Source organism: Palaemon carinicauda, chromosome 37, assembly GCF_036898095.1.
Source record: "Palaemon carinicauda isolate YSFRI2023 chromosome 37, ASM3689809v2, whole genome shotgun sequence".
NCBI classification, from domain to species: Eukaryota; Metazoa; Arthropoda; class Malacostraca; order Decapoda; family Palaemonidae; genus Palaemon; species Palaemon carinicauda.
Window position 1 is genome coordinate 30,811,983 of NC_090761.1, and position 27,054 is coordinate 30,839,036.

General features: G+C 38.4%; 1 protein-coding gene across 5 annotated transcripts in view; it reads left to right on the forward strand.

Annotated features, from left to right (window-relative positions):
- Positions 1-27,054, forward strand: part of LOC137629548 (zinc finger protein ubi-d4 B-like) — a 261,108-nt gene that overhangs the window by 16,439 nt on the left and 217,615 nt on the right. For 3 of the 5 annotated variants that reach the window (XM_068360970.1, XM_068360969.1, XM_068360971.1), the window contains exon 2: positions 877-894. The exons of the other annotated variants lie outside the window; for them this stretch is intronic. In XM_068360970.1, coding sequence (XP_068217071.1) covers positions 877-894 — 18 coding nt within the window. The remainder of the gene's footprint in view (positions 1-876; positions 895-27,054) is intronic. 5 annotated transcript variants of the gene reach the window in all.

Sequence of the window (27,054 nt, forward strand, 5' to 3'; positions counted from 1 at the left end):
GTTAGCCTCATGCAAAACTTTTCTTCTGGGCTGAAAATCATCAGTTACATTCTTTTGGTAGTAACATTCTTGCTAAAAAGAGAAGGAAACTTAAGACCCAGGTGAATATACAGATATCTTACTCTTTCATTCCCTTCCTTAATACTGACATTTTCACTTGCTCTTAGTGCTTTACATGCTCTGCCAAAATTAGCATAGCAAAATTTTTACTACATGTTCCTTGCTTTACACTAGAAATTATCTAGTAGAATGGATTTTGGCATTCTCTTAGTTGCCTAGTATAGCTTTCCCATTCTTTAATTTCTTGCAGTGAAAACATCATTAACAAGATGTAATTAAGGTTTTTCTTTTTCTTTACCAAACAGTTTGAACCCTTAGTTAGACAAAAAGCGATTGATGGTAATTTTATAAGCTGGTAGTGATATTACTATGAATAGTTTTCATCATGTGGTTGACCACAGATTCTTCAAATCCTCCTCAATCATATCCTATTAATGAAACAGTTCAATCAGTCTCTCAATGTATTCAATAACTTTTTTGGCATGCATTCCCTATGATTACCAGATCAAGATGTTGAGGGGTGTTCCATCTCATGTAACTTAGACTTTTTCACCAGCTAGTACTATTTCACTCTGTATGTTGACCATATTATTTTCTAGATTTATGTCCTGGAATATTAGTATATAAGGCACAAGCAAGGAGGGGCACCGTATAAAAGCTTTTTCACTTGGTAGTTATCATTTCTAATAAGGCAGTTTGAGGTGTGAAATTCGATTTTATTTCTTTAAAGCAGTGGCTTGTATCTATAAAGAATACGACTAAGTATATTTTAATTGCCCATTCTTATGTGATTTTCCTTCTATTTGTGGCTGACAGCATTGGCTCCTAAAGAAGGTATTTAAGTTTTATCTACAGTTGATTGATTTGCATCAGTAGTATTTAATTTAGCATGGATGACATATTCAACAGAGCGTTACTTAGCATGGATATGTGGTCTGCTTTTAATGATTGTCTAGGGACTTGCCATTGCTAATCTCACAGATTAAGCAAAATTGCATGATCTGTTGTAGATTGTGTTAGATTTCATAAATTGCACTCTATGAATATGAAATAAATCTAGCATCTTCTGAGTTTTTTTTCGGTTTTATCTTATCAGTAACTGTAGTTGCATCTGTGCATGCTATCTTGTAAGAAAATAGTATCTTATAGTACATTGCCAGGTACCATCCTTTATGATAGGAATTGTTAGTGATGTATCTTACTCAATTTGTTACTTTCATTTTTGGCATCTAGCAAGGGAGAAACATCCAGTTGTAGGACTTAAATAATTTGTATAAGTGCATGCAACGGTACTGTTTGACAAATTATTGTCATATGATGCCATTTGATGAGTGACTGGCAATGCTCTCTCGATTAAGAACTGATGTTATTTCAATGTCAATGTTTACTTTCACATGTTAGGGAAGTACTACAAGAAGGGTTAAAGAACAATATTGGTTAAAGATTCATTAGAAAAAGGAAATGCTTCCATATGCTAACATAGTCTGGCTACTCCAAAAGGGTTCTAATCTGATGTAGCCCTTGGAGTGTGTTTTGTCATTCATGAAAATTTATAGAATATCACTTGGTATAGAATGCTGTAGCTGGAAAGTATTACAATTCTTACACCATTAGTTGAGTCTTCAAAGAATGTTTCTTTCCATGAATTCTTTTTGATATATGCAGGCCATCTGATTCTTATTCTCTATTGGTTGAAAAAAAAAGAGATTTTTTCTTTGGTTGCTGAAATTTTAATGCAAATAATTCCTCGTTGCTTTGTCCGGGCATTGCTGGTACCTTTATAAACTTTTAGTATATATCAATATCCTAACATGGATAAAGTTGGTTGGTGGCTCATTGCCATGCAGATCGTCTTATGATCTTCAATTACTTAATGACTTGTGTATCGATGCAGCAATCCAGTGACGGCCTCTCTCTCATCGAGGTTCAAAGTAGTTAGTGATAAATTATGGCTGTATTCTCTTTGTACAGACATTAGATCCCTAATTTGAAGACACTTCGACTCTTCATGGTGATTAGGTAAATATGGTAAGAGATTCTGTGATATGAGTTCATCATAATTAGTGACATTCTTTGTATGCTGTGGAGATGCTAGAATCCATTTTTTTTCAAAGACATTGGTTCAAAATCCAGGCCATAGGCACCTTCATCCCCATTGACGAAATCATTTGAGTTTTCATGAGACTAGTCTTTGCCATCATAGAGAATTGGTCTTCTGACCTTTGTACAACAAAATTACCCCTCATACACTCATGATATCCTTCCGGATGCCTGTCTTTTGGTGTTCTCAGGTATTTCATGTTTTCGCGTGTGCTGACAACTACCTTGCATAATTTGAATAGTCAAACACAAAATGCCAAGGAATAATTTCATTTACATTGATGTAGCATTCAATCTCTCCTCTAAGACCTGATGAACTGGCAGTACATCAGCTGGAGATTCATGGTTTGTCTTCAGTAGTCAAATTGAGGATATGTCTCTACCAGGGATTCATACTAAGAGGCGTATGTTTTATCATTGTTGGTTAATATCAAGTATGCTTCTTCTCACAATATATGCAGTGTAATGAGAGTAGCCTGGTGAGCATAACTTGTCATGATTATATTAGAAACACTCAAGAATGATTGGGTATGACCAGAAGAGAGCTCATTTATTTCACAGCATCGAATCATGTATAAATCTGTGTTTGATATTTAAGCTGTAGGCACTACAGCATAAGAAGCTGGTAATGTTAATTTGTTCCTGTCAACTCTGAGGCTAAAGTGGACAAAGGCTGCATTTAATTATATTATTTGGTATACGTATTTGATTTGCGAGAGATAATCCTGTACAATGAAACTCAGTGCAGGATAAATTTGACCGTTTCTTTTTATCTATGTTATCAATATCCCCTGTTGTAACGACATCCCTATGTATGTTTGTTGGAATTTTTTTGATGCATTAACCACCAGTTTTAAAGAAAATTAACAAACTCTGTCATAAGATACTCACAATCCAAGAGAAAAGATATGTCATAAGATACACACAATCCAAGAGAAAAGATATCACTTAATGAGCTTTTTTGAATGATTTAGTTTTGTAATTCTAATTTGATATAGAGGGGAACGTGAGTGTCACTTACTTTGCAGTGATATATCACATTTCCAGAGTTTTTATGTAAGTGCTTTAGAGTATTAACAATTATTTTTCAATATTAAACTTACCCGATAATCATGTAGCTGTCAACTCCGTTGCCCGACAGAATTCTATGGAGGGATACGCCAGCTATCACAATACTAGAAGGGGGTGTACTTACCAGCGCCACCTGTGGCCAGGTACTCAATCATTTGTTGTTGACACCTCCTCAATTATTCCTCTGTCGTGCTTCCGGCTAGACGTTCTGGGATACGCTTATGGTCTTCGAGTTTATTCATGGATATTTGGTGAAGTATTCTCTTAGATTAACGGCTGTCGCATACTGGAATCCTTTTTATATTAGCTAGATAGCTTTTATATAAATACTGATTAACGGTTAATGAATTTTTGCTTGTTTTTGGATCACCCTTTGACTAACTCTTTGAAACAAGATGTCTGACGTTTCGCAAGCTCCCTCCCATAGACGATGTAGGTCTTGCAATAGGCGTATTCCGAAGGCCTCGGTAGATCCTCACACCGCTTGTTCTGACTGTAGGGACAGGCCCTGTCTATTAGAAAATCGATGTGAGGAGTGCGCCGGACTTTCGGAATTGGATTTTGTCCGTCTTTTAAAATATTCATCTAAGTTAGAGAGAGGTAGAGTTAGGAGAAGTTCTTCTCACTCTTCTATGTTTTCCTCACCTCATGATCCCCTACCTTTTCCTACCCCTGTAGTGGCTACCCCCGAACCTACTGTGTGCCCTCCGCCTGATATGTCAACTGTTTTGCGTGCTATTCAGGCTTTAGGAGATAAAGTAGAATCAGTGGTAAGTGACCATAAGTCTCTGATGGCCGAGGTTAAAGAACTGAAGGTCAAGAGTGCAGTGGGTGGAAATAGTGCCAGTGCTGTGACGAGTGCTAGTGTCTGTGCAGTGCCAAGTGCTAGTGGTGCCAGTGTGGTGCGTGAGGATTTTTCTGTGCGAGCCAGTCGTTCTCCCAGTCCGGGACCTCTTGCAAGCTCCCATGCCCAGGGGAGAAGCAATGTCGAAGGGCTTAAGGGTTCGACAGGCCTTGTTAGGCGCACAGAATTATCCTCGGTGGTTGCGGGCGTGTCTTCCTTAGACCGTCACTCCCACCTGCAGACGATTGAGCCCGTCTTCTCGTCCGCTGATCTTCATGCAGGGAAGAAACGTTGGTCTCAGGTCTCGAGACCGCTTAAACGTAGAGTTCAGTCAGCGAGTGCTCAGCCAGGTTGTAGTCATTGGCTCAGCTCCGACTCGCCTCAGTCATCGGTCGACTGTACTCCGCCCAAGAGGAGTAAGGTTCTGCCTTTACAGACCCCGACTGTGACTTTACCTCAGTCTGTTATCGTTTCTGCCGACCCCAAGTGGACCCTGCTTCAGTCCATGCAAGCTCAGCTTTCGGACTTGATGCGTGAGTGTCGGGCTGAGAGTGTTGCACCTCCTCCTCCGCCTACACTCCCTCCACCTGTTCTCGCTCCGCCTGTGCTCGCCCAGCCTGCACCTGCTCCGCCTGGTCGCAGCACCATCTGCCAGGCGTACGATGTTGAGCCACTTTCGGAGTTTGCTGTTCCCAGTGTTGTTCAGCCTCAGCCTTCTTTAAGGCAACCCTTGCTTTGGGATCAGGAGAGTTATTCCACTCTTCCTCCTCCTCCCCTTGCTGCTCCACCAGTGGTGCAACTCTCGGTTGGGGTACAACAACCTCTCCCCTCCGTGAGTCTGTCTGCTCAACCATCGCTGCAGCGAGCTCAACCCTCATCTAGGCAAGCTCCTCTACACCATGGACTTGCGCCTCAGGAGCCTCAGCTTGCGAGAACTTTACCTTGTTCTGCGCAGCCTCAACCTCTTCATGCTCCACTCATCTCACAGGAACAGGAACGGACTACTCCGCCTCCGTCCTCCGCTCAGCTTGTGCAATCCTTGGGTTCAACTCTTGCTAGGAGTCAACCTCCTTCACCCATGCGCCTGCCTTCTGCTTCGTCTGTTGTTCAGCCTATGCAGTCTGAGCCTCAGGTTTTCCCTCAAGATGAGGAAACCTCTGTTATTGTTCCTACCCGTTCTGACTCTGCGGTTCAGCATTCTGGTCCTATCGCTTCGCTACCCTCTGCTGATGAAGTGTCGGATGATGAGGAGGCACACCTTGATCCCTCATCAGACGTGGAGGAGTCTAAGCTTTCTCCATTGTCTATTGATTTTCGAAAGGTCTTGGCTCTACTCAGGGAGATTTACCCAGACCACTTCGTCTCTGCTATTCCCCGCTCTCCTCCATCTGAGTTTTCGCTGGGCGTACAACAAGCTAAGTCTAACTATACTAAGCTTGTCCTAGCTAGATCCTCCAAGAGGGCTTTAAGGATCTTAGGGGAGTGGCTTCAGTCTAAACAACACCTTGGCAAGACTTCCTTCATGTTCCCTCCAACGAAGCTCGCTTCGAAAGGTTGCGTTTGGTATGCCACAGGGGAAGCACCAGGCTTGGGAGTACCTGCCTCTGCCCAGGCTGACTTCTCAAGTCTGGTGGACTCGCCTAGGAGGACTGCGATGAGACGCTCGAAGGTTTGTTGGACCTTCTCAGACCTGGATCATCTTCTGAAAGGGTTGTTCAGAGCTTTCGAAATGTTCAACTTTCTCGACTGGTGCCTGGGAGCCCTCAGCAAGAAAACCTCTCCTGCGGACAAAGACTCTGCCATGCTAATTATGTCCTGCATGGATAAGGCCATCAGAGATGGATCGGGTGAGCTAGCGTCGTTATTTGTATCAGGGGTGTTGAAGAAAAGGGAACAACTGTGTACCTTCCTCTCCGCCAGCATTACACCGTGCCAACGGTCACAACTCCTTTTTGCTCCACTCTCAAAGTTCCTCTTTCCCGAGGAGCTAGTTAAGGACTTGTCGGCTGCCCTGATACAGAAGGACACGCACGATCTTGTAGCCTCATCGGCTCGTAAGTCTAAGGTTACCACCTCTGTCCCCAAGACTTATCGCTCCCCAGTGGCTGATACCCCGGCCACTAGGTTCATACCGCCCTTTCACGGTAGAGCCCCCAGCCGAGGAAGCTCCCGTCCAGACTCTCACAGGGGCAAGTCTAGGAAAGGACCCAGGACATCTAAGGGAAAGAACTGACTCTCAGATTCTCCAGACAACAGTAGGAGCCAGACTCAAGATCTTCTGGCGAGCCTGGGAGAAGAGAGGTGCAGACGCACAGTCTGTCAGTTGGCTGAGGTACGGTTACAGGATTCCATTCTGCCTCAAACCGCCTCTGACCACATCGCCCATCAACCTCTCTCCCAACTACAAAGAAGAGGACAAGAGGCTAGCATTGCAACAGGAGGTGTCGCTACTTGTGCAGAAGAAGGCAGTGGTTATAGTCCGGGACCATCAATCCCCGGGCTTCTACAACCGTCTCTTTCTTGTGGCCAAAAAGACAGGAGGTTGGAGACCGGTGCTGGACGTCAGCTCTCTCAACGAGTATGTCACCAAGCAGACGTTCACAATGGAGACGACCAAGTCGGTCTTAGCAGCGGTCAGACAGGAGGACTGGATGGTCTCGTTGGACTTGAAAGATGCATACTTTCACGTTCCCATTCATCCAGACTCCCAACCTTTCCTGAGATTCGTTTTCGGAAAGGTTGTCTATCAGTTCCAAGCCCTGTGTTTTGGCCTAAGCACAGCTCCTATGGTCTTTACTCATCTGATGAGGAATGTAGCGAAATTCCTGCACTTATCGAACATCAGAGCCTCCCTCTACCTAGACGACTGGCTGTTGAGAGCCTCCACGAGTCGTCGTTGTCTGGAGAACCTCTCTTGGACTTTAGATCTAATCAGAGACCTAGGTCTATTAGTCAATATAGAGAAATCTCAACTCATTCCCTCCCAATCCATTGTGTACCTGGGAATGGAGATTCAGAGTCGGGATTTTCGGGCTTTTCCATCGGCCCCCAGGATAAACCAAGCCCTAGAGTGCATCATGAGCATGCTGAAGAGGAGCAATTGCTCAGTGAGACAGTGGATGAGTCTCACAGGGACCCTCTCATCACTGGCCCTGTTTGTCGAGCTAGGGAGACTCCACCTCCGCCCTCTTCAATTCCATCTTGCAGCTCATTGGGACAAGGGCTCGACTCTAGAAGCAGTCTCTATCCCTATCAACCAAGAGATGAAGACCACTCTCCGGTGGTGGAAGCACAATCTCCTTCTCAAGGAGGGTCTATCATTGGCCATTCAGACCCCCCATCTTCATCTCTTCTCGGATGCATCGGACTCGGGCTGGGGTGCGACCTTGGACGGACGGGAATGCTCAGGAGTATGGAACAAGGAACAAGGATTACTCCACATCAACTGCAAGGAACTGTTAGCAGTTCATCTTGCCCTGTTGAACTTTAAGTCCCTCCTGCTAGGCAAAGTGGTGGAGGTGAATTCAGACAACACCACAGCCTTGGCTTACATCTCCAAGCAAGGAGGGACCCATTCGAGGAGCCTTTACGAGATCGCAAGGGACCTCCTCATTTGGTCAAGAGGTCTAAACCTCACACTGGTCACGAGGTTCATCCAGGGCGATATGAATGTTTCAGCGGATCGCCTCAGCAGAAGGAATCAGGTCATTCCCACGGAATGGACCCTCCACAAGAGTGTGTGCAACAGACTTTGGACCTTGTGGGGTCAACCTACCATAGATCTGTTTGCCACCTCCATCACCAAGAGACTTCCGCTTTATTGTTCCCCTGTTCCAGACCCTGCAGCGGTTCATGTGGATGCTTTTCTTCTGAACTGGTCCCATCTCGACCTGTACGCATTCCCTCCGTTCAAGATTATAAACAAAGTTCTGCAGAAATTCGTCTCGCACGAAGGGACACGGCTGACGCTGGTTGCTCCCCTTTGGCCTGCAAGAGAATGGTACACAGAGGTACTTCAATGGCTAGTCGACTTCCCCAGGACTCTACCTCTAAGAGTGGACCTTCTACGTCAACCACACGTAGACAGGTTGCACCCAAACCTCCACGCTCTTCGACTGACTGCCTTCAGACTGTCGAAAGATTCGCTAGAGCTAGAGGCTTTTCGAAGGAGGCAGCCAGTGCGATTGCCAGAGCTAGGAGAATTTCCACTCGTAGAGTCTACCAGTCTAAGTGGGAGGTCTTCCGAAGCTGGTGTAGAGCCAATTCAATATCCTCTACCAATACCTCTGTGATCCAAATAGCTGATTCCTTCTTCATCTTAGGAATGAGAGATCCCTTTCAACTCCTACGATTAAAGGGTATAGGAGCATGTTGGCCTCAGTTCTCCGCCACAGGGGTTTGGACCTGTCTTCCAACAAGGACCTTCAAGACATTCTCAAGTCTTTTGAGACGTCTAAAGAACGTCGTCTTTCCACTCCAGGCTGGAATCTAGACGTAGTCTTAAGGTTCCTTATGACATCTAGGTTCGAACCTCTCCAGTCAGCTTCCTTCAAGGATCTTACCCTCAAGACTGCTTTTCTCGTTTGCCTTGCAACAGCTAAGAGAGTCAGTGAGGTTCATGCCTTCAGCAAGAACATTGGTTTCACAACCGAATCAGCTACATGTTCTTTTCAGCTTGGATTCCTAGCAAAGAACGAGCTTCCTTCACGTCCTTGGCCTAGATCGTTCGAAATACCTAGCCTCTCCAACATGGTAGGTAACGAACTAGAGAGAGTTCTTTGCCCTGTCAGAGCTCTCAAATATTATCTGAAGAGGTCTAAACCTATTCGAGGACAGTCAGAAGCCTTATGGTGTGCCATCAAGAAACCCTCGAGACCCATGTCCAAGAATGGGCTTTCGTACTATATAAGGCTTCTGATCAGAGAAGCACATTCTCACTTAAAGGAGGAAGACCTTGCATTGCTGAAGGTAAGGACCCACGAAGTAAGAGCTGTAACTACTTCGTTGGCCTTTAATAAAAACCGTTCTCTGCAGAGCATTATGGATGCAACCTATTGGAGGAGCAAGTCAGTGTTTGCATCATTTTATCTGAAAGATGTCCAGTCTCTTTACGAGAACTGCTACACCCTGGGACCATTCGTAGCAGCGAGTGCAGTAGTAGGTGAGGGCTCAGCCACTACATTCCCTTAATCCCATAACCTTTTTAACCTTTCTCTTGAATACTTTTATTGTTGTTTTTATGGTTGTTACGGTAGGCTAAGAAGCCTTCCGCATCCTTGGATTTGGCGGGTGGTCTATTCATTCTTGAGAAGCGCCTGGGTTAAAGGTTTGGTAGAGGTCCTTTAGTAGGGTTGCAACCCCTTGTACTTTGGCACCTTTGGGTTGATTCAGCCTCCAAGAGGAACGCTGCGCTCAGTAAGGAAGACGAACTTTAAATAAAAGGCAGAGTAACGGTTCTATTCGACTTCCTTACCAGGTACTTATTATTTCATTGTTATTTGAGATAACTGTTATATGAAATATGGGATACTTAGCTATCCTTTAATCATGTACACTGGTTTTCACCCACCTCCCTGGGTGTGAATCAGCTACATGATTATCGGGTAAGTTTAATATTGAAAAATGTTATTTTTATTAATAAAATAAATTTTTGAATATACTTACCCGATAATCATGATTTAATCGACCCTCCCTTTCCTCCCCAGAGAGAACCAGTGGACCGAGGAATAATTGAGGAGGTGTCAACAACAAATGATTGAGTACCTGGCCACAGGTGGCGCTGGTAAGTACACCCCCTTCTAGTATTGTGATAGCTGGCGTATCCCTCCATAGAATTCTGTCGGGCAACGGAGTTGACAGCTACATGATTATCGGGTAAGTATATTCAAAAATTTATTTTATTAATAAAAATAACATAAGATCTGGAAGTGTACAAACAACTTGGTCCATGGCACCTTAAAATGATATCTGTGACCTCATATTAGGGCCAAGCAATGTTGCTTTTATGAAAGTGAAGGGAGTAGATGGGACTGATTCTGTGAGGCAGTCTTCTGAAAAAGAACTTGTAAGAGATTCTTGTAAATATTGAAAGATGTGTATCCTTAATATATTTAAGACTTTTGCAGGAGTCATTGCCTCATCATCTTCCAAAGCATTTTTCTGGAACTCAGAACAGATCCAGCAGTACTAATGTGTGTAATCAGTCCATCTCTTTCTGCATTGTTTTTTATTTTGGCAGTTAATCTTGGGTTTTTTTCAACAATCGCTCTTTGAGTCTTGTAGAATTACCATCAGCTGTATGGGTGCATCATAACTTTTCCAACCTACCCTCATATAAATTATCCAGTTCTTTCAGTTTGAAATCTGACCTTGGCTTTCCGTAGCATATATATCTAGTTCAGCTAATGCAATTTCTTCACATGACTTAGCCTAGGTGAATTTTCACTGAAACTGGCTTTCAGTGGTTTATCAGGAGTTGTTTTTTGATCCACAGGACAAGCATGTGTAAATAGTTGTATATAAGAATATTTATGCTGTAGGCATCCATAGCATTCATTTCAGATACACTGGCTAACCTTGCTAATAGTTAAGAGTTGTTTGTTTTTATAGTAACATCGATGTCAGATGTTGTTGTCTTGATACATTTTCTATAAGGCCTTTCCCATAACAAGTATTGTTTTGTATTCCATTGGTGGATCATGAAGTTTGTTTTTTCATGTATTGAACAGAGTATTCAGACCTGAGTACATGGTACTGGATAGTTAAGTATTGTTTGGCGAGTTTTTTTTTTTCTCAAGATTCTATTTACCTCCTGGACACCTTTTTGAATGATTGATCATAATCTTAATATAATTGGTGGTAGAAGTTATTTTCGTAAGGTAGTTGGATTGATATTTGAATTGGCTTTTAGATGTGATACGCAGCCTCCATCTGCTAATGATCTGCTCTTCTTTCTGCCCCCATTTGCTTATTCCTGTCTTGCTCTTATCCCTTCATTTGTTCAAGCTTTGGCACTACTCTGATTAATTTTGGCACTTATGCTATGGCTGACCCTAGTTGCTTTGCAGATATGAAATCATGTTCCTTTTTCCACTTCATCCAATTGTATTGTACTGTCTTTGCCTCTTTAATTTGTGGTATTTAGTGGTGGTAAAAGATACTAAGAACAAAAATGAATGATATTGGCACTATTTGTGCATGGTAAAAACTAAATTATGTAGGTAATGGGTAATCCTTTAAAAATTCATCAAGTTTACAGATTTAATACATACTGTATTATGAATATATTGGGAAAAGGTAAAGTGTTAGCACTATTTGAAGAGTGTGCTACTTGGAATGTTCTGTGATGCAACTCGAGGAGAATTTGTTATTCCTTAAATCAATTCATGTACTTTTGGTAACTGTGTGATGCTATAACAGTACCCAGGTTAAGCTTCAAATTGTTACCATATAAATATCTCTTTCACCGAACAGAAAAGAATTTAAATCTGAAGAAATTATATCAATAATTTATTGAGATTTTTAGCTTTTGTTTTGTTATGGTACAAACTAAAGGACTGACGGTCACAGGGAATAATAAATAACCAGTTGTCATTAGGTATGTTGGGTTGGGGGTTTTCTGTCAGATAAAGATTCTTACCAGATGTCCTGACCTATTTAACAGGTATATGTACAACGTTCTATTGTGTTAATTTCTAACGCTGTGAAACGCAATTCCAAAGAAATCCCATACTTACTTATCGATATTTAAAGTACATTGCGTTGTGTTATAACAAAAAAAAAAAAAAAAAAAAAAAGACATGAGTTACAGTATATCCTTTTTTGGGCTCAAGCCATGTCGTGCTGATGGAAGTTCCATCAGGACGACATGGCTATCTCACCCAAAAATAAATTTTTCGCTTCGCTCAAAATCCGTTTATTGCTTACCGTAATTTACCACCAGTTGGTCTGAGTTCCCTTCTTTTCTTTGGTGACTAAGCCGGCTTCTATATATCCACCATTAAATTACTATAACATCTAATATACCTGATGGTATGCATAATGTTTGATAATTAGACAGTTCACCAGTGGTGGCTCTTGGCTAAATTTAGTGGGGGTGTTGCCTCGGAAGATTTTTAGCGATTGTTTTAGCAAATACATAAAAAGAAAATTTATGCATGAACTTGATAAATTCTTAAACAGAACATAAATCAAACATTTTTTACATACCAAAATTTATCCCAGTTTAATTTGTTCACTAAACATTGCCATGATTTCCCTCTTCTTTTCCGAAAATTCCCCCAAGTTCTCTAATCCTGGCAGCAACACTACTGTAATCTGGAATAAGGATAATAAGGTAATTCTACTCTTCATCACATTCAAGAATAAAAACAAATACTGTAAAACAAGTTTTTAAGCATAATACATTTGGAGTCACAAAGAAACACCATCTTCCACCAGCACACCAGGGTCGGCACTGTGTGAGACACAGTGCTCTCTCTCCCTAGTGTGCAGCTTCCTATATCAGACATATGAGCATACGCATGACACCCAAACAATATGTCAGTGGAACTGGGAAGTGTACGTTTCTATACAAGGATTTTTATGTTTTTTTCATGAATTGAGATTAAGCATAAAAATTATATAATGGGCAAGTATAAAGAAAAATTTACAGAAAAAACAACTTGTTATAATGAATGTTGCCTATAATATTAAGATGAAATGGTGGGTGCTGCATGTACCTGTATAATGCTGCCACTGCACCTCAATGAAATATAGTTGGATATTATTATTTTCATTACTAGCTAAGTTACAACCTTGTTGAGAAAGCATGATTCTATAAGCCCAAGGACTGCTGCAGGGTAAAATAGACCAGTGAGGAGAGGAGGTAGGGAAATAGATAAACTATATGAGAATTAACGGATGAAATATATAAAATATCAATAACAGCATTAAAATTGATCTGTCATATATAAGCTATGAAAAGAGGCTTGTGTCAGACTGTTCAACATAAAATCATTCTCAGCAATTTCGAACTTCTGAAGTTCCACCAATACAATTGGTTGATTAGGAAGGCCATTCCATAATGTTCACAGCTGGAATAAAACTTTTAGAATACAGTGTAGTATTAAGCCTTATGATGGAGAAGGCAAGACTGTTAGAATTAACTGCATACCTATAACTCTGTACTGGATGGCTCGATCAAGTAAGGTCAGAATGCATAGGATGGTCAGAATTATGAAAAATCTTGTGTAATATGCATAAAGAACTAATTGAACGGCAGTGCCAGAGATTAATTTCTAGATCAGGAATAAGAAATTTAATTGGCTACAAGTTTGTTCCAACAAATTAAGATGAGATTCAGCAGCTGAAGACCAGACAGGAGAATAATACTCGAAACAAGGAAAACTGAAAGCATTAAAACATTCCTTTATAATAGATTGATCACCAAAAATCCTAGAAGACTTTCTCAATAAGCCATTTTTGTGCAATTGGAGAAGAAACAGACTGTGTCTCAAAAGTAAATTTGCATTCAAGAATCATACCTATAATTTTAGAGGAGTTCTATATTATCAAAGAAACATTTTCAAAGCATAGACCCAGATGTTGAGGAGTTATTTTCCTTGACCTACTTACAATCATACTTTGGGTTTCGTTAGGATTTAGCTTCATGTTCCAGAATTTGCACCTTGCACTAATTTTAGCTAGATTTTTAATAAGGGATTCAGCAACAACATATCTACATTCATGATATGGAATGAATGCAGAAAGAGTAGCATCCTTTGTATGTGCAATGAGCTTGTTTTGTTGCCCAAACCACATATCGTCTATATAGTATGAAAAGTAATGGGCCAAGAACACTACTCTGAGGTACACCACATATCACACTCCTACACTCACTATGGTGCCCATCAACTATTACTCTATATTACACACAATTGGTCACAATTGTATAGTCTTATTAATTCTGTAGTCCCTTTGAATGAGAATCTAGTCAACATAATTGATAGGTGTATCCCTTCTCGTGTGCAAAGATACTGAGTGAAGGACGTGCTTATTTGGAGAAGCAAGAGGCCTATCATCTTTGGAAGGGTAACAGATCATATCTGACTTGGAATAACTATACTCAGCTTAGAAGTTTTGCTCAGAGAATTTATACTTCAACTGAAAAGGATTAAACTTTAACCATAAAAGAACCCTTTTGGTACAATCCAGGAACATAAGTGGTGGACTACTCATAAATCTGCACTCTTCGGTGTAGATGCAACAGTCCCTCCTCTCTTACTTCAGATGGCTTTGTCACTCACTGTCCAAAGGAAAGGGCAACCCTTTTGGCTGATGTGTTTGACAGTAAGCAGAGTAATGAGAAACTTGATCTTCCTCATTCCTTTTTCCTGAAGCTAAACTATCTAGTTTAGCTTTTCAATCTCTTAAAATCAAAGTTCTCTTGATGGAACTTGATGCCTATGGAGGTATAGACCCAAATGGTATTTTTCCTTTATTTTTAATAAAGACTGCAGATTTTTGTCGCTCCAAAGTTATCTGTTATTTTGCACAAGTTAGTGAGAAGAGGAGCTTTTAGCACTTGTTATAGAATTGGTAATATTACTTCATTTTGTAAATTTGTTTGTGGTAGCTCAAAACCAACTGATTACTGCCCGATTTCCATAACTCCCATATTATCTAAAGTTTTTGAATGTCATTTGGCAAAACCTCTTCATATATTTGCTCAAAGTAATCATCTGTTCCCTAGTTTACAATTTGGTTTTCGTTAAGGCCTTGGAATATGTGATAGCCTTCTTACAATCTCCAATGTTGTACAGAAACCTCTTGATTGTGTTCAGGAAGTTCGTATGATTGGCCTTGATTTTAGTGCTGCCTTTGATGGTGTTAATTATGAGGCCCTTGTTTTCAAACTCAAATAGTTGGGAGTGAGTGGGTTGTTTCTTATCATCGTTATTGAATTTTTGAGTAAGATCGCAAAGAGTTGCTCTTAATGAGAACCATAGTGAGTATAGGAATGTGACATCTGGTGTTCCTCAGAGTAGTGATTTTATCCCATTACTTTCATACTATATACACATGACATGTGGTTTGGCGTGGAAAAAAAGCTTGTTGCATATGTAGATGATGCTACACTCTTTGCATTTATTCCATCTCCTGAATGTAGTTATGGATTGCTGAATGCCTTAATAGAGATCTTGCTAAAATTAGTTCATGGTGCAAATTATAGGGCATGAAGTTGAACCCTAACAAAATTCAAAGTATTATTGTAAGTAGGTCAAGGACAGTGGCTCCTCGACATTCAGATCTCAGCATTGATAATGTGTCTTTAACTCTGTATGACTCTTTAAAATTTTAGGTGTGACTCACGACAGCAAATTTACTTTTGAGAAACACATTAGGTCTGTGTCTTCTTCAATTGCACAAAAAATTGGCTTATTGAGAAAGTATTTTAAGATTTTTGGTGATCTATTCTGAAGAATTGTTTCAATTCTTTTATTCTACCTTGTTTTGAGTATTGTTCTCCTGTCTGGTGTTCAGCTGCTGATTCTCATCTTAATATGTTGGACAGGAACTCAGTCTATTAAATTTCTTATTCCTGATCTAGATATTAATCTCTGGCACAGTTATCCAATTAGTTCATTATGCATGTTGTATATGACTTTTCCTAATTTTGATCATCCTTTACCTTCAGATCTTCTCGGGCAGTTCCATCCTGTTCATAATACTAGGCATGCAGTTAATTCTAATTGTCAGGCCTTCTGCATCATGAGGCTCAATACTACACAGTATTCTAGGATTTTTTTTGAGCTATGACCAAGTTGTGAGATGATCTTCCTGACCGGGTAGTTGAATAGGTAGAACTTCAAAGATTAATATCTAGATCAGGAATAAGAAATTTAATAGGCTGTAAGCTTCTGTCCATCAAATTAAGATGAGAATCAGTAGCTGAAGACCAGTCAGGAGAACAATACTCAAAACAAGGTAGAATGAAAGAATTAAAACACTAATTCAGAATAGATTGATCACCGAAAATCTTGAAAGACGTTCTCAATAATAATAATAATGATAATTATAATAATAATAATAATCATTAGGAGAAACAGAATTTAACCAACCCCAAAGGTGAGTGTTGAAATCACCAACAAGCTCAAAAGAGGCCTTTATATCATCTTTTATTGTAGCCATAATGGTTGGAAGATAATCAAAGAAAGAATAATCCAAGTCTGGATTCCAATAGATCGAATACAAATAAAATTTATTATGCCTGCCACAAATTTTTATGACTTGAATTCCCTGACATCTATATTCATAGCATGACTGATAAGAGGCATGGTACTCTGTCCTAATATAGAATGTCATTCCCTTTGCTCTAGGAGTGGAAACACATTTTAAAATTATTGGTTTCTTAAAATTTAGAATAAGGAGCTCAGATAAGTGTCTCATTTAGGAAAACAAATGTTACACTGTCTAGAGGCAACTGTAAGATATTTCATACTGCCATGCAATCCATGAATATTGTAGCAAATTAGAAGAAACTGTCAAAATCTATTTTGGTCCTGGATTATACTCGGTATTTCCAAACAAAATAAGAATGAAAAACAATGAAAAACTCATATATCTGCAAACAAACTTAACGAAAATGATAAGAAAACAAAATGTACACAAATACATATAAAGGGACTCAAACAATTCATAGACCAAACACAAAATGTTGAATAAAATTATAGAAAATTAGACGAAATGGGCGAAGTCTAGGATGCAATGGTCCTGGATTATACTTGATATTTCTAAACAGAATATGAATCAAAAGTAATAAAAAAGTCTCATCATACATGGAAACAAACTTTACAAAAATGATAACAAAACAATACGTACACAAATACATATAAAGGGACTCATACAATTCATAGACCAAACACAAAATGTTGAATGAAACTATTCAATGCTAAGAACCCTCCCGGATAGCATTGAACTGAAGGAAGGGCAGTATTGATGGTTTTGAAAATGAATACCAGAGAAGAAGGTAAAGAAACAGATAGGGAAAAGGCAACCTCTTGATAAACTACCAGGCATCCCTCGCTCTTCTATTATGCCTGCCCAACATACCATTTAAAAAAAAATAAGAAAAAACTGATAGAATAGTATGAATGTGTGTACCCTCAAGCAAGAGAACTTTAACCCAAGACAGTGACAGTCCATGGTACAGTCTATGGCATTACCAAAGACTAGAAAACAATGGTTTGATTTCAGAGTGTCCTAGAAGAGCTGCTTTTGATTTTTTTTAATATTGAAAGATCACCAGCAGTCTGATCTATAGTTTGGAATTTATATCTATTAGAATATTTAAAAGATTTGGGTTTTGAGCTTTTGGAATATCCTTTGGTTGAAGATCTCACAACGTAGGTACTTTTCCTGTTAGCGTTTGTATCAACTAAACACATAAGTGAACTACAAGAGCTTTCTTATAACATAGGCTTTCGAGAACAAGATTATCTCTTTTCCTTGCATTCAGGTCTAAGAATTCTTTTAGGACTAAAGGTTTACCACAATTATTTCAAATTTCATCTTAAGAAAAGCAAGTTAGTAATAAATCAGAAGGTAAGTTTTGATGTTTTGTGAGAGCTGCTGAGTATAATTTGTCAAAAGCTACAAATGATAGCGGCGATGCTCCTAATTTTTTTATGGGGTTAAAATTGCAAGTTTTCCTCTATCCTAAAATATGATGCCTTTTCATGTTAAAAGTTTGATCACAGTCTCAAAAGAATTTGATCAAAGTCTGATTAAAGACTTGAAGGTTGAGGTTCATTAGAGAAGTGCAGATACATCTCTTAAATATTTCCATGATCCTCCCAATATCATATTGCTTTTCTACGGGTGCTCGGTTTTATCGATATTCATCCCTAAAACTAAAAACTTTCCATCTACTATCCTTTCCAATGACTTATACCTCTAGTAAAGTAATTAGTTAATATTACTATTAATGGCAACTATCAGGCTTGTTAATGTCACAGATCCTTTGCCTTTTCAGTTTGTGTCAACTTCAAGCTGTCAACAGCACACACTCTGTAGATTGCTCCTTGTAGTTTTTTATGCCTTTAAAGACATACAAAGCCAGTTTCTCATATGTGTTACATCTAACCACATGAAAACTATGAACCGTATTCTCAGAAGCAAAGAATTTTTGTAGTCCTCTAGATTGTCCATCATGGGGTCCACAAGACATTTTACTAAAGATCTGTATAAAAAACAATGGGTTGTTTATTTTGATTGATGCAAATCATGAAATTTATCAATGACTAGAATTAACTTGGATAATAGATATTTTTCATGCATCCTTTTTTTATGAAAAGAAAACTTTTTATATCAGCTATTAAGGGTTATAGATCCATCCTTAATTTTGCACTCAAGCATCTAGGATTAGATTTATTAGTTCCAGATATCATTGAAGGTGTGCTTTGATTTTTTTTTAATATTGAAAGATCTGTAGTCAGATCTATATTTTGGAATATATATCTATTAGAATATTTAAAAGATTTGGTTTTTGAATATTTGGAATATCTTTTGGTTAAATATCTCAAAGCGTAGGTACTTTTCCTGTTAGTGTTTATATCAGCTAAACACATAAGTGAACTATCCTTTCCAATGACTTATATCTCTAGTAAAATAATTAGACAAAATTACTGTTAATGGCAACTATCAGGCTTGTTCAAGCCACAGACCCTTTGCCTTTTCAGTATGTGTCAATTTCAGGTTGTCAACAGCCCACACTGTCTAGGTAACTCATTTTAGTTTATTAATGCATTTAAAGATTACTTCTGGATTTGTTAGTAATCACTGTGTAGATTGTTCAAGGGAGTTATATCTGGAAGATCATGATCCAAATTTTCTTTGTGTCTTGTCAGGGACAGTAATGTGATGTGAATAACCGTTTAAAGGTTTAAAGGTCGCTCATGAATGGCAGAGGCAAGGGACAGTGACATTGCCCTAGCAATCAGGGCAATGCCCTAGAGACTGACCATATATTATATGATCAGCGCCCAAGCCTCCTCTTTACCTAAGCTAGGACCAGGGAGAGCCAGGCAGTGGCTGCCGATGACCCAACAGATAGACCTATAGGCTCCCCCAAACCCCCCAATCTTAGCTCACAAGGATGGTAAGGTTGCAGACACTAATGGCACTAACGAGTCTAAGCGGGACTCGAACCCCCGACGGGCAAACACCAGGCAGAGACGTTACCAATCAGGCCACAGCAACCTCTAACTACAGGTAGTATGAAGGCCTGACTGTTCTTTTCTATGGTTGCTAACCAAGTTAAAGTTGAAAACTTGGTTTTAGTAAAGGAGGATATCCAGAGAAGACTAGGCTAGTTGATTATAGTGGGGAGGATGATGATAAGGATATTCCAGTACCAAACTTCAATACAGCACTTAATGGATCAAGTTTTGATAGTGATAACCTTCAAAAGTACTTAACTTCTGTAGCGTCTTTTGTGAAATTTCAGAAGGCCCATCAACCATTAATTAAAGGCAGAAATTTCTTGGCTTCTTATGCCAGAGCCAATGGTTCTAGTGTTTCATTCAGTAAGGGTTCTGATGGTCCACAGTGCAATACAGATACTAGATCTCATAAAGCCTCAAATTCTTTGTTTACTGCTGTGGAACCTTCAAATTCCTGCAAACGTAGCCATTCTTTTAGAAAACTGGATTGCAAAGCAGAAAACTGAGTTAGTAGTTTGGATCTTAAAATCCCTCCACTCGCTAAAGCAAATGCTCTAATACAACCTCATATTTCATATATGCTTAACATGTCAAATTGTATCATTCCCTTAGAGAAAATGTATATGATAAAGTTTTGGGTAAAGTTGATTGGCTGCATCATGTTTTGGAATGCAGAGCGCATTATTTGCTTGTAAGCTTGGCCACTAGGTCATCACAGGTTGATATATAAATAAGTACCAGTGCATCCTTCTGAATGGGAACATGAGGAGGAAGAGAACAGAGAAGTAAAGACTGAGTATGACAGGGTATCTCTTTTTCAATAGGGAAACTATTGCAGATAAATAATTTAGCTTAAGTTGCTCAAGCTAAGTTCTGAGGCTGCTTGTTCTTCCAAATCTTTGGAGATATCTCTTTCAAGACATTTATATACACCTCAATTTTCCATTTTACTTTTGGATACAATTGATAAATTATCTCAAATGCAAAGAAAGGCTAGTAATTTTAGTTCTCGTTTAGTACTGAATCCTTCTATGATACAAAGACGTTCTAACTTATATAAATTGGTTACCAAATCCTAATCTCCAGTCTTGAGCTCACGTGTAACAACAAAATCTATAGATGTAGGGTTTTCAAGCTGGTTGACTAAAGAAATACTGTTTGTTGGTAATAAAGTAGAGTACTTTTATTTTCAAATACTCTCCTTTGCAGATTCTCTACTAGGAATTATTGCTAGTCTTTTTGAAAAGAAATTTGTAGCCCATCAGTATTTGAATTTGATCTTGGATTATCAGACTTATGTAATTAAAACTGTTTCAAATTGGGTTTCCGAGACAGTAGCACCCTTTGTGTGTTATATAGTCAAGAAATGAGAACATGTATGTGGCTTTATGGTTAGGACAGTCTCTGAGGCGCAGAAACATTCATTGATTTCTTTGCCAGTTTGGGTCCTCTTTTGGATGTAATTGAATTTATTAGGTAATTGCCCAAGTGGGTACCAGGACTCAACTTTTTTACCCTCTAGGGATATTTAAATTTCTGACTTCAATCCTATGGCTTCAGTTGCCTTAGAATTGTCACCAGTGAACATCCAGATTCTGTTTTAGTTGACGTCCCGGAAGAGTTGTCAGCCGGACTTGAAGATTTTAAAAGAAAACACTTTAATAGTCCTTCCATGCAAATCCCAGAATGAGGAAGACTTACCCACATATCACATTTGGGAAAGCCTTTGCCCTGATCCTTGCATGACAGCTGTAATAAAAAAGGTTACAGTGTCCCTTTAAGACTCCAATCCTTCTTTGTTCAAGAATTAATCCCATTTCTAAGTTATCTAACAAATACAACAAATGTACAGATTTTGAAACAAGAAATTGGGAAACTTCTGAAGAAAATATGATAGAATAGTTCTTAAAACATACTCTGTGTTTTTTCAACAGGTTATTCATAGTTCCCAAAGGTTCATGGTATTGGATACCAGTTCTAGATGTCTTGACCCTCAACAAGAAGTTTACAGTTCTCACAAAGTTTTGCATGGAAACTCCCTTGACAGTTCATGGGGTGATGAAGAAACTAATTCAGATGTTTTCAATAGGCCTTTCAGAGCCATCTTTCTCATCCTATTCATTTATGTTCTAAAAGTACCTTTGTTTCTCCAACAAGTCAAAGGTCTACCAATTCAAGTACCTATATTTTGGTCTCAAGGTGGTCTCTCAAGTTTTCACTCGGATAGTGGCCTTCTTCCCAAATTGGTTAAGGATTCTAGAGCTAAGAATTCTTTTATAACTGGATGATTGGCTGTTTTTTTAGTAATTAGTTCGGAGGGATTCAGGATCAGCAAGCATGGTTGATCAGGTCACTGGAATGTTTGGGGACCAGGTCAATTTAAAGAAGATTCCTTCTAATTTCAACTAAAAAACTTCTATATTTGGGAATAATAATAGCAACATTTCCTTTTCAGTTTTTCCATTGGAGTAAAGGATTCAGGGTTTTCTTTTATTATTGAATAAGTTCAGAAGTTTGAAGTTCATGTCAGTTCAGAAGGGTTTGAGACTAATATTGACCATCACTTCCATAGAGTAATTCATTTTGATGGTACACCTAAATATGATGGTTTTCCAATTTCATCTCAATCTGCAATAAAACAGAATATTCGATCTAGACACAATTTCAGTTCCAGTTATGAAGAACCAATTTCAACTGCTGAGTTAGTGGGATAATTGCAGGGGGCACTGCTAGGGAGTTTACTTGGAAATGAAACTCGTGGACCTTCTTGCGTTCACTGATGATTCACGTGAAGTACGGAGAGCAACTCTAGATCTTTTACTTGTCAGGAAAATGGATGTCACAGGAATCAAATCTTATTAATTGCTGAGAGCTTTTAGCAATATGCAAGGCTTTTCAAGACCAGAAACCATTGGTGGCAGGGAAGACTGTGGCTGTATTTTAAGAATTTATGATGGCTTTGGCCTACATTCGAAACTAAGGGAGAACAAGGTCATAATCTCTGTACTGGATAGTAGAGGCGCTATTGACTTGGACGAATTTTGTAGACATGAAACTCGGTACTTCTAGAAATTTGAAAGTTGTGTGGTCAACTGAATGTAGAAATGTTTGCAACATCAGTGAACAAGATATATACAAGTATTTTGTTCACAAGTTGCAGATCCTGGATACCTTACCAAGGAAGGTAGATGCCATGTTACAAGACTACTAAATTCTGGATTTCCACAATTTGCCATTATTCGACAGATGATAAACAAGTTCAGAATTTTTATAAAACCAGAAGGACGATGATAGCACCACTCTGGCAGCAAATGGAACTGTTCAAACATCTTTGGTCTCTGTTATTGGAGTATCCAAGGAAGTTGCTATACAAACCAATCTTTTCAGACAGCCGGTTACAGAGGTGATTCATCTAAACCCATCCATGCTAAATTTAACATATGGAAACTATCCCCCAGATTATTAAAACAAAGCAGCCCTCTAAATTGTCTATCATGAGTTCAAATTGATAGTCTATTAATAGTCTGTAGTTAAGAAAATAAAATGTATATTTTGATTGATGCAAATGCTGAATTGTATCAATGACTATAACCAATTTGAATATTGCTAAGTTTTTTTCGTTTCCTTATTTTTTATTATAAGAGACTCAATTTCAACCATTGAGAGATATAGACTCTTGTTTAATTCTGTACTCAAGCATCTATCCATTTCAGGTTTTATAGTAGTATGTTTTTAGGTTTTTAATATTGAAAAACCTCCTCTAGTCAGGTTTATATTTAGGAATATTAATGAAGTTTTACAATATCTAAAAGGTTTGAGTTTTGGGCTTTTGGAAATTTTTCTGATGAAAGATTTCACAATTAAAACACATTTTTTATTGATCTTTGTATCACCTAAATGCATAAGAGAACAGCAAGTACTATCTTCAAAGGTAGGCTTCGAGGAACATGAGATGATCATATCTCATATCCGTACTTTCAGAACTAAAAATTATTTCAGTATTAAGACTTTTCCACAATTCTTTCAAAGCTCCTATGAAAAGGATGTGTGCATTGCATCAGAAAATATATTTCTTTGTCTGGTTAGAGGTGTTCAGTATTATTTGTACATAACTATGAATATTAGAGGTAGTTTTCCAAATTTATTTTGAGGAATTAGAATTCCAAAACGTCCTCTAATGGAAGCCTTGAAGGTTAAGGTGTATGATATTAAAATTGCAGCTACATACCTTATTTTTTTGCAGAAAGGGTTTTAGCTGCAGCCAATGTGGTAGCATTATCTAACCATTATCTTAAGAATCCTGGCTTGTTTATCAAAGTTGCTGGGCTTTAGGTCCTCCAGTGGCTTCTGGTGATGTGGAATAATAAAATTTTTGGTGTCATGAAGATATGGATTAGTTTTAACCCCAAGACTGAAAAGACGAAGGATATGTGGCTTGACCTAGCCATCGGTGGTTGCCATCAAAAGCTAGATTGTATCAGTACCATCATGTTTGTAATGCTAGTTATGCAGTTAATTCTAATAGTCTAGCCTTTTCCATCATAAGGCTCAATGCTACACAGTATTCTAGAAGTTTTATTCCAGCTGTGGCCAAGTTGTAGAATAATCTATAAAAGTTCTAACTTTACAACAAATGTTTTTATGTAGAACAGGCTGACATAAGTCTCCTTTTTATAGTTTATATATGAGTTTATATATGAAAGACCTGTTTTAATGTTGTTATTGTTCTTAAAATATTTTATTTTAATTATTCATTACTTTGCATATAGCTTATTCATTTTGTTATTTCCTTCCCTCACTGGGTTATTTTTCCCTGTTGGAGCCCTTTGGGTTGTAGCTTAGCTTAGTAATGATAATAATGATAAATAAAAACAACAACAACAATGACAATAACAACAGCAACAACAACAAAAATAATTAATAATAATAATAATAATAATAATAATAATAATAATAATAATAATAATAATAATAATAATAATATAATTACTTTAAATGAAGCATAAGTGTATTGAAAGGAAAGTACAGTAAACTGTTTTTATTTTTTTTTTTTAAATCTTAGGGGTAAATGTCAATCTTCTTGTTCCAGGGTTTAAGAAGTGAATAGTTTTGAAATGAGAAGAGCAAGGGGCATGCCAGTTTGTATTAGGACTGAGTACCCTGCTTGTCAAAATGTAACTATGAATTTGGATTATATGTGATTCGCGTTTTTAAAGTTTGTGGCAGGTATAACAACTTTTATGTGTGTTCCACCTATTGGAATCCAGACTTGGATGGTTCTATCTTCAATTGCCTTCTTACCACTATGGCTAAGATACAAGATTATGGATAGGCTTCTTTTGTGTTTGTTGGTGATTTTAATACTCACCGTTGGGAGTGGTTAAATTATGTTTCTCTTAACCATTCATCCAAAGCTCAAGAGCTTTGGCTTTTGCCTCTGAATAAGGCTGTGAGCAAATAACAAGTCTGGTAATTATTTGGATCTGGTATACACTTACTGCCCTGGTGTTACAACAAATAAGGTTGGCTCTCCAGTTGGGACATTTGATCAGTCTTTGATTTCATTAGTAATTGAGATTGAGCACCCTGTCCCTGGTGTGTCATACTCTTTGAAGATATACTGTATATATAAAATCTCAAGCAGACTGGGATAGCATTTTGAGTAATCTTTTGCATTTGATTTGAAAAATCTGGTCAATGTAATTAGCAGGCATGTCCCTTCTTGAGTGCTGGAATACTGAGGGAAGGACAAACCATGGTTCAATGGTGATTGTAGAAGCACTTGTTTGGAGAAACAGGAGGGTTATCATTTTTGGAAGGGTTAAAGATCAGATTTGACTTGGAATAACTATACTCATGTAAGAGCTGTCGCTCAGAGAGTTTCTACTTTTACAATACTGAAAAAGATTACAATTTAAGCCAAGAGCATGAATGGTGTGGTATCCTCAAATCTGCACAATTTGGTATAGACTTAACAATTCTTCCTCTTCTTAAACCAGATGTCTCTGTCACTCACTGTCGAAAGGAATAGGCAATCCTTTTGGCTAATATGTTTGACAATAAGCAGAGTAATGACAAACTTGATATTCGTAATTCCTGTTTTCCTGAGGCCAAACTAACTAGTTTAACTTTTTGGTCCAATAAATTAAAATGCTCTTACTGGATCTTGATGTCTAGGAAGTCGACCCAAATAGTATTTTTCCTTTGTTTTTATGATGACAGCTAATTTCTTAGCTTCCAAGTTGTCTATTATTTTTCACAAGTTAGCAAGAAGAGGTTCTTTTTTGCACTTATTGGAGAATTGAAAATTTTACTCCATTGGGTGAATGTGTTTGAGGTAGCTTTAGAGCTACATAGGGCATTAACACCCAATTTCCATAAATTCTATATTATCTAAAGTTTTAGAACGTCTTTTGGCAAAATGTCTAAGTAGATAGGCTGAAGCTAATCATCTTTTCCCTAATTTGCAGTTTGGCTTTCACAAAGACCTTGGAGCATGTGAGGCCCTTCCTACAAATTCCAATGCCGTACAGAATTTTCTTGATTGTGGTCAGGATGTTTGTATGATTGGCCTTTTAATGCTGCCTTTGACCGTGTTAATCATGATGCCCTTGTTTTCAAACTTAAACAGATGGGAATAGGTGAGTCTTTTGTTAACATAAACATTGCATTTATAAGTAACAGATTGGAGAGAGTAGTAGTTGATGGGCAACATAGTGTCTATAGGAATGTAATACCATGGTGTTCCTCAAGGTAGTATTCTTGTCCTAGTCCTATTTATTTTTATATTATTTGCTCAAATTACAAGGTATTTGTGTTATATAACTAGGGTTGTGGTGGCCGATGTGGTAACATCCCTGACTGGTGAACGCCAGATAGTGGTTCGAGTCCTGCTTAAACTCGTTAGTTTCTTTGGTCGCTGCAACCTCACCATCCTTGTAAGCTAAGGATGGGGGTTTGGGGGAGCTTATAAGTGTATCTGCTGAGTCATCAGCAGCCATTGCCTGGCCCTTCTTGGTCCTAGCTTGGGTTGAAAGGGGGCTTAGGCGCTGAACATATGTACACTATATATGGTCAGTCTCTAGGGCATTGTCCTGCTTGATAGGGCAATATCACTGTCCCTTGCCTCTGCCATTTAAGAGTGGCCTTTAAACCTTTAATGTAATATTTAGAGAAAACAATCTGGAGATTCGTGTTTTAGACTTCAGTTTGATTTTGATATGGTTTGTTACCGAGAACTAGACTACAGATAATTTTATGGTATTAATTAAGTTTTTATTTTAAAACTATAAATGACCTATGTATTTCCTCCATTGGTGATGCCTCCATCAGAGTATGGAAGTCAGAAATATGAATATCAGGGAATTTCGTAGAAATAAATGGAATTCTGGTAAGATTTGTAATTTCTATACACACCTAATGTTTTTATACATGTCCACTTCTTCTCCCAAGAGGATACAGAATAGTTTTGACTTCGAGACTGAAAGACAAGATGTACCCAAGCAAATGGTATTGCCATTGGCTGCCAGATTTTGTTATTATACTAGAGGCCTTAGTCTTTTGGAAGGAAAGAAAACGGGATATTTCTTTTAGTTTTTGGGGTAAATGTTGATATTATTCGAGCTTTGAGATAGTAGCAATGTGAACATCAGGTGAGTATAAAAATAAAAGAAATTAATAAAATTTCATTACTGTTTTTCTCTGGTGTGGATAACAAGTTTTATTGAGCATTACAGAGCAGGGGTAATTAATTACCATGGTTGAGTTCCCTTAGAC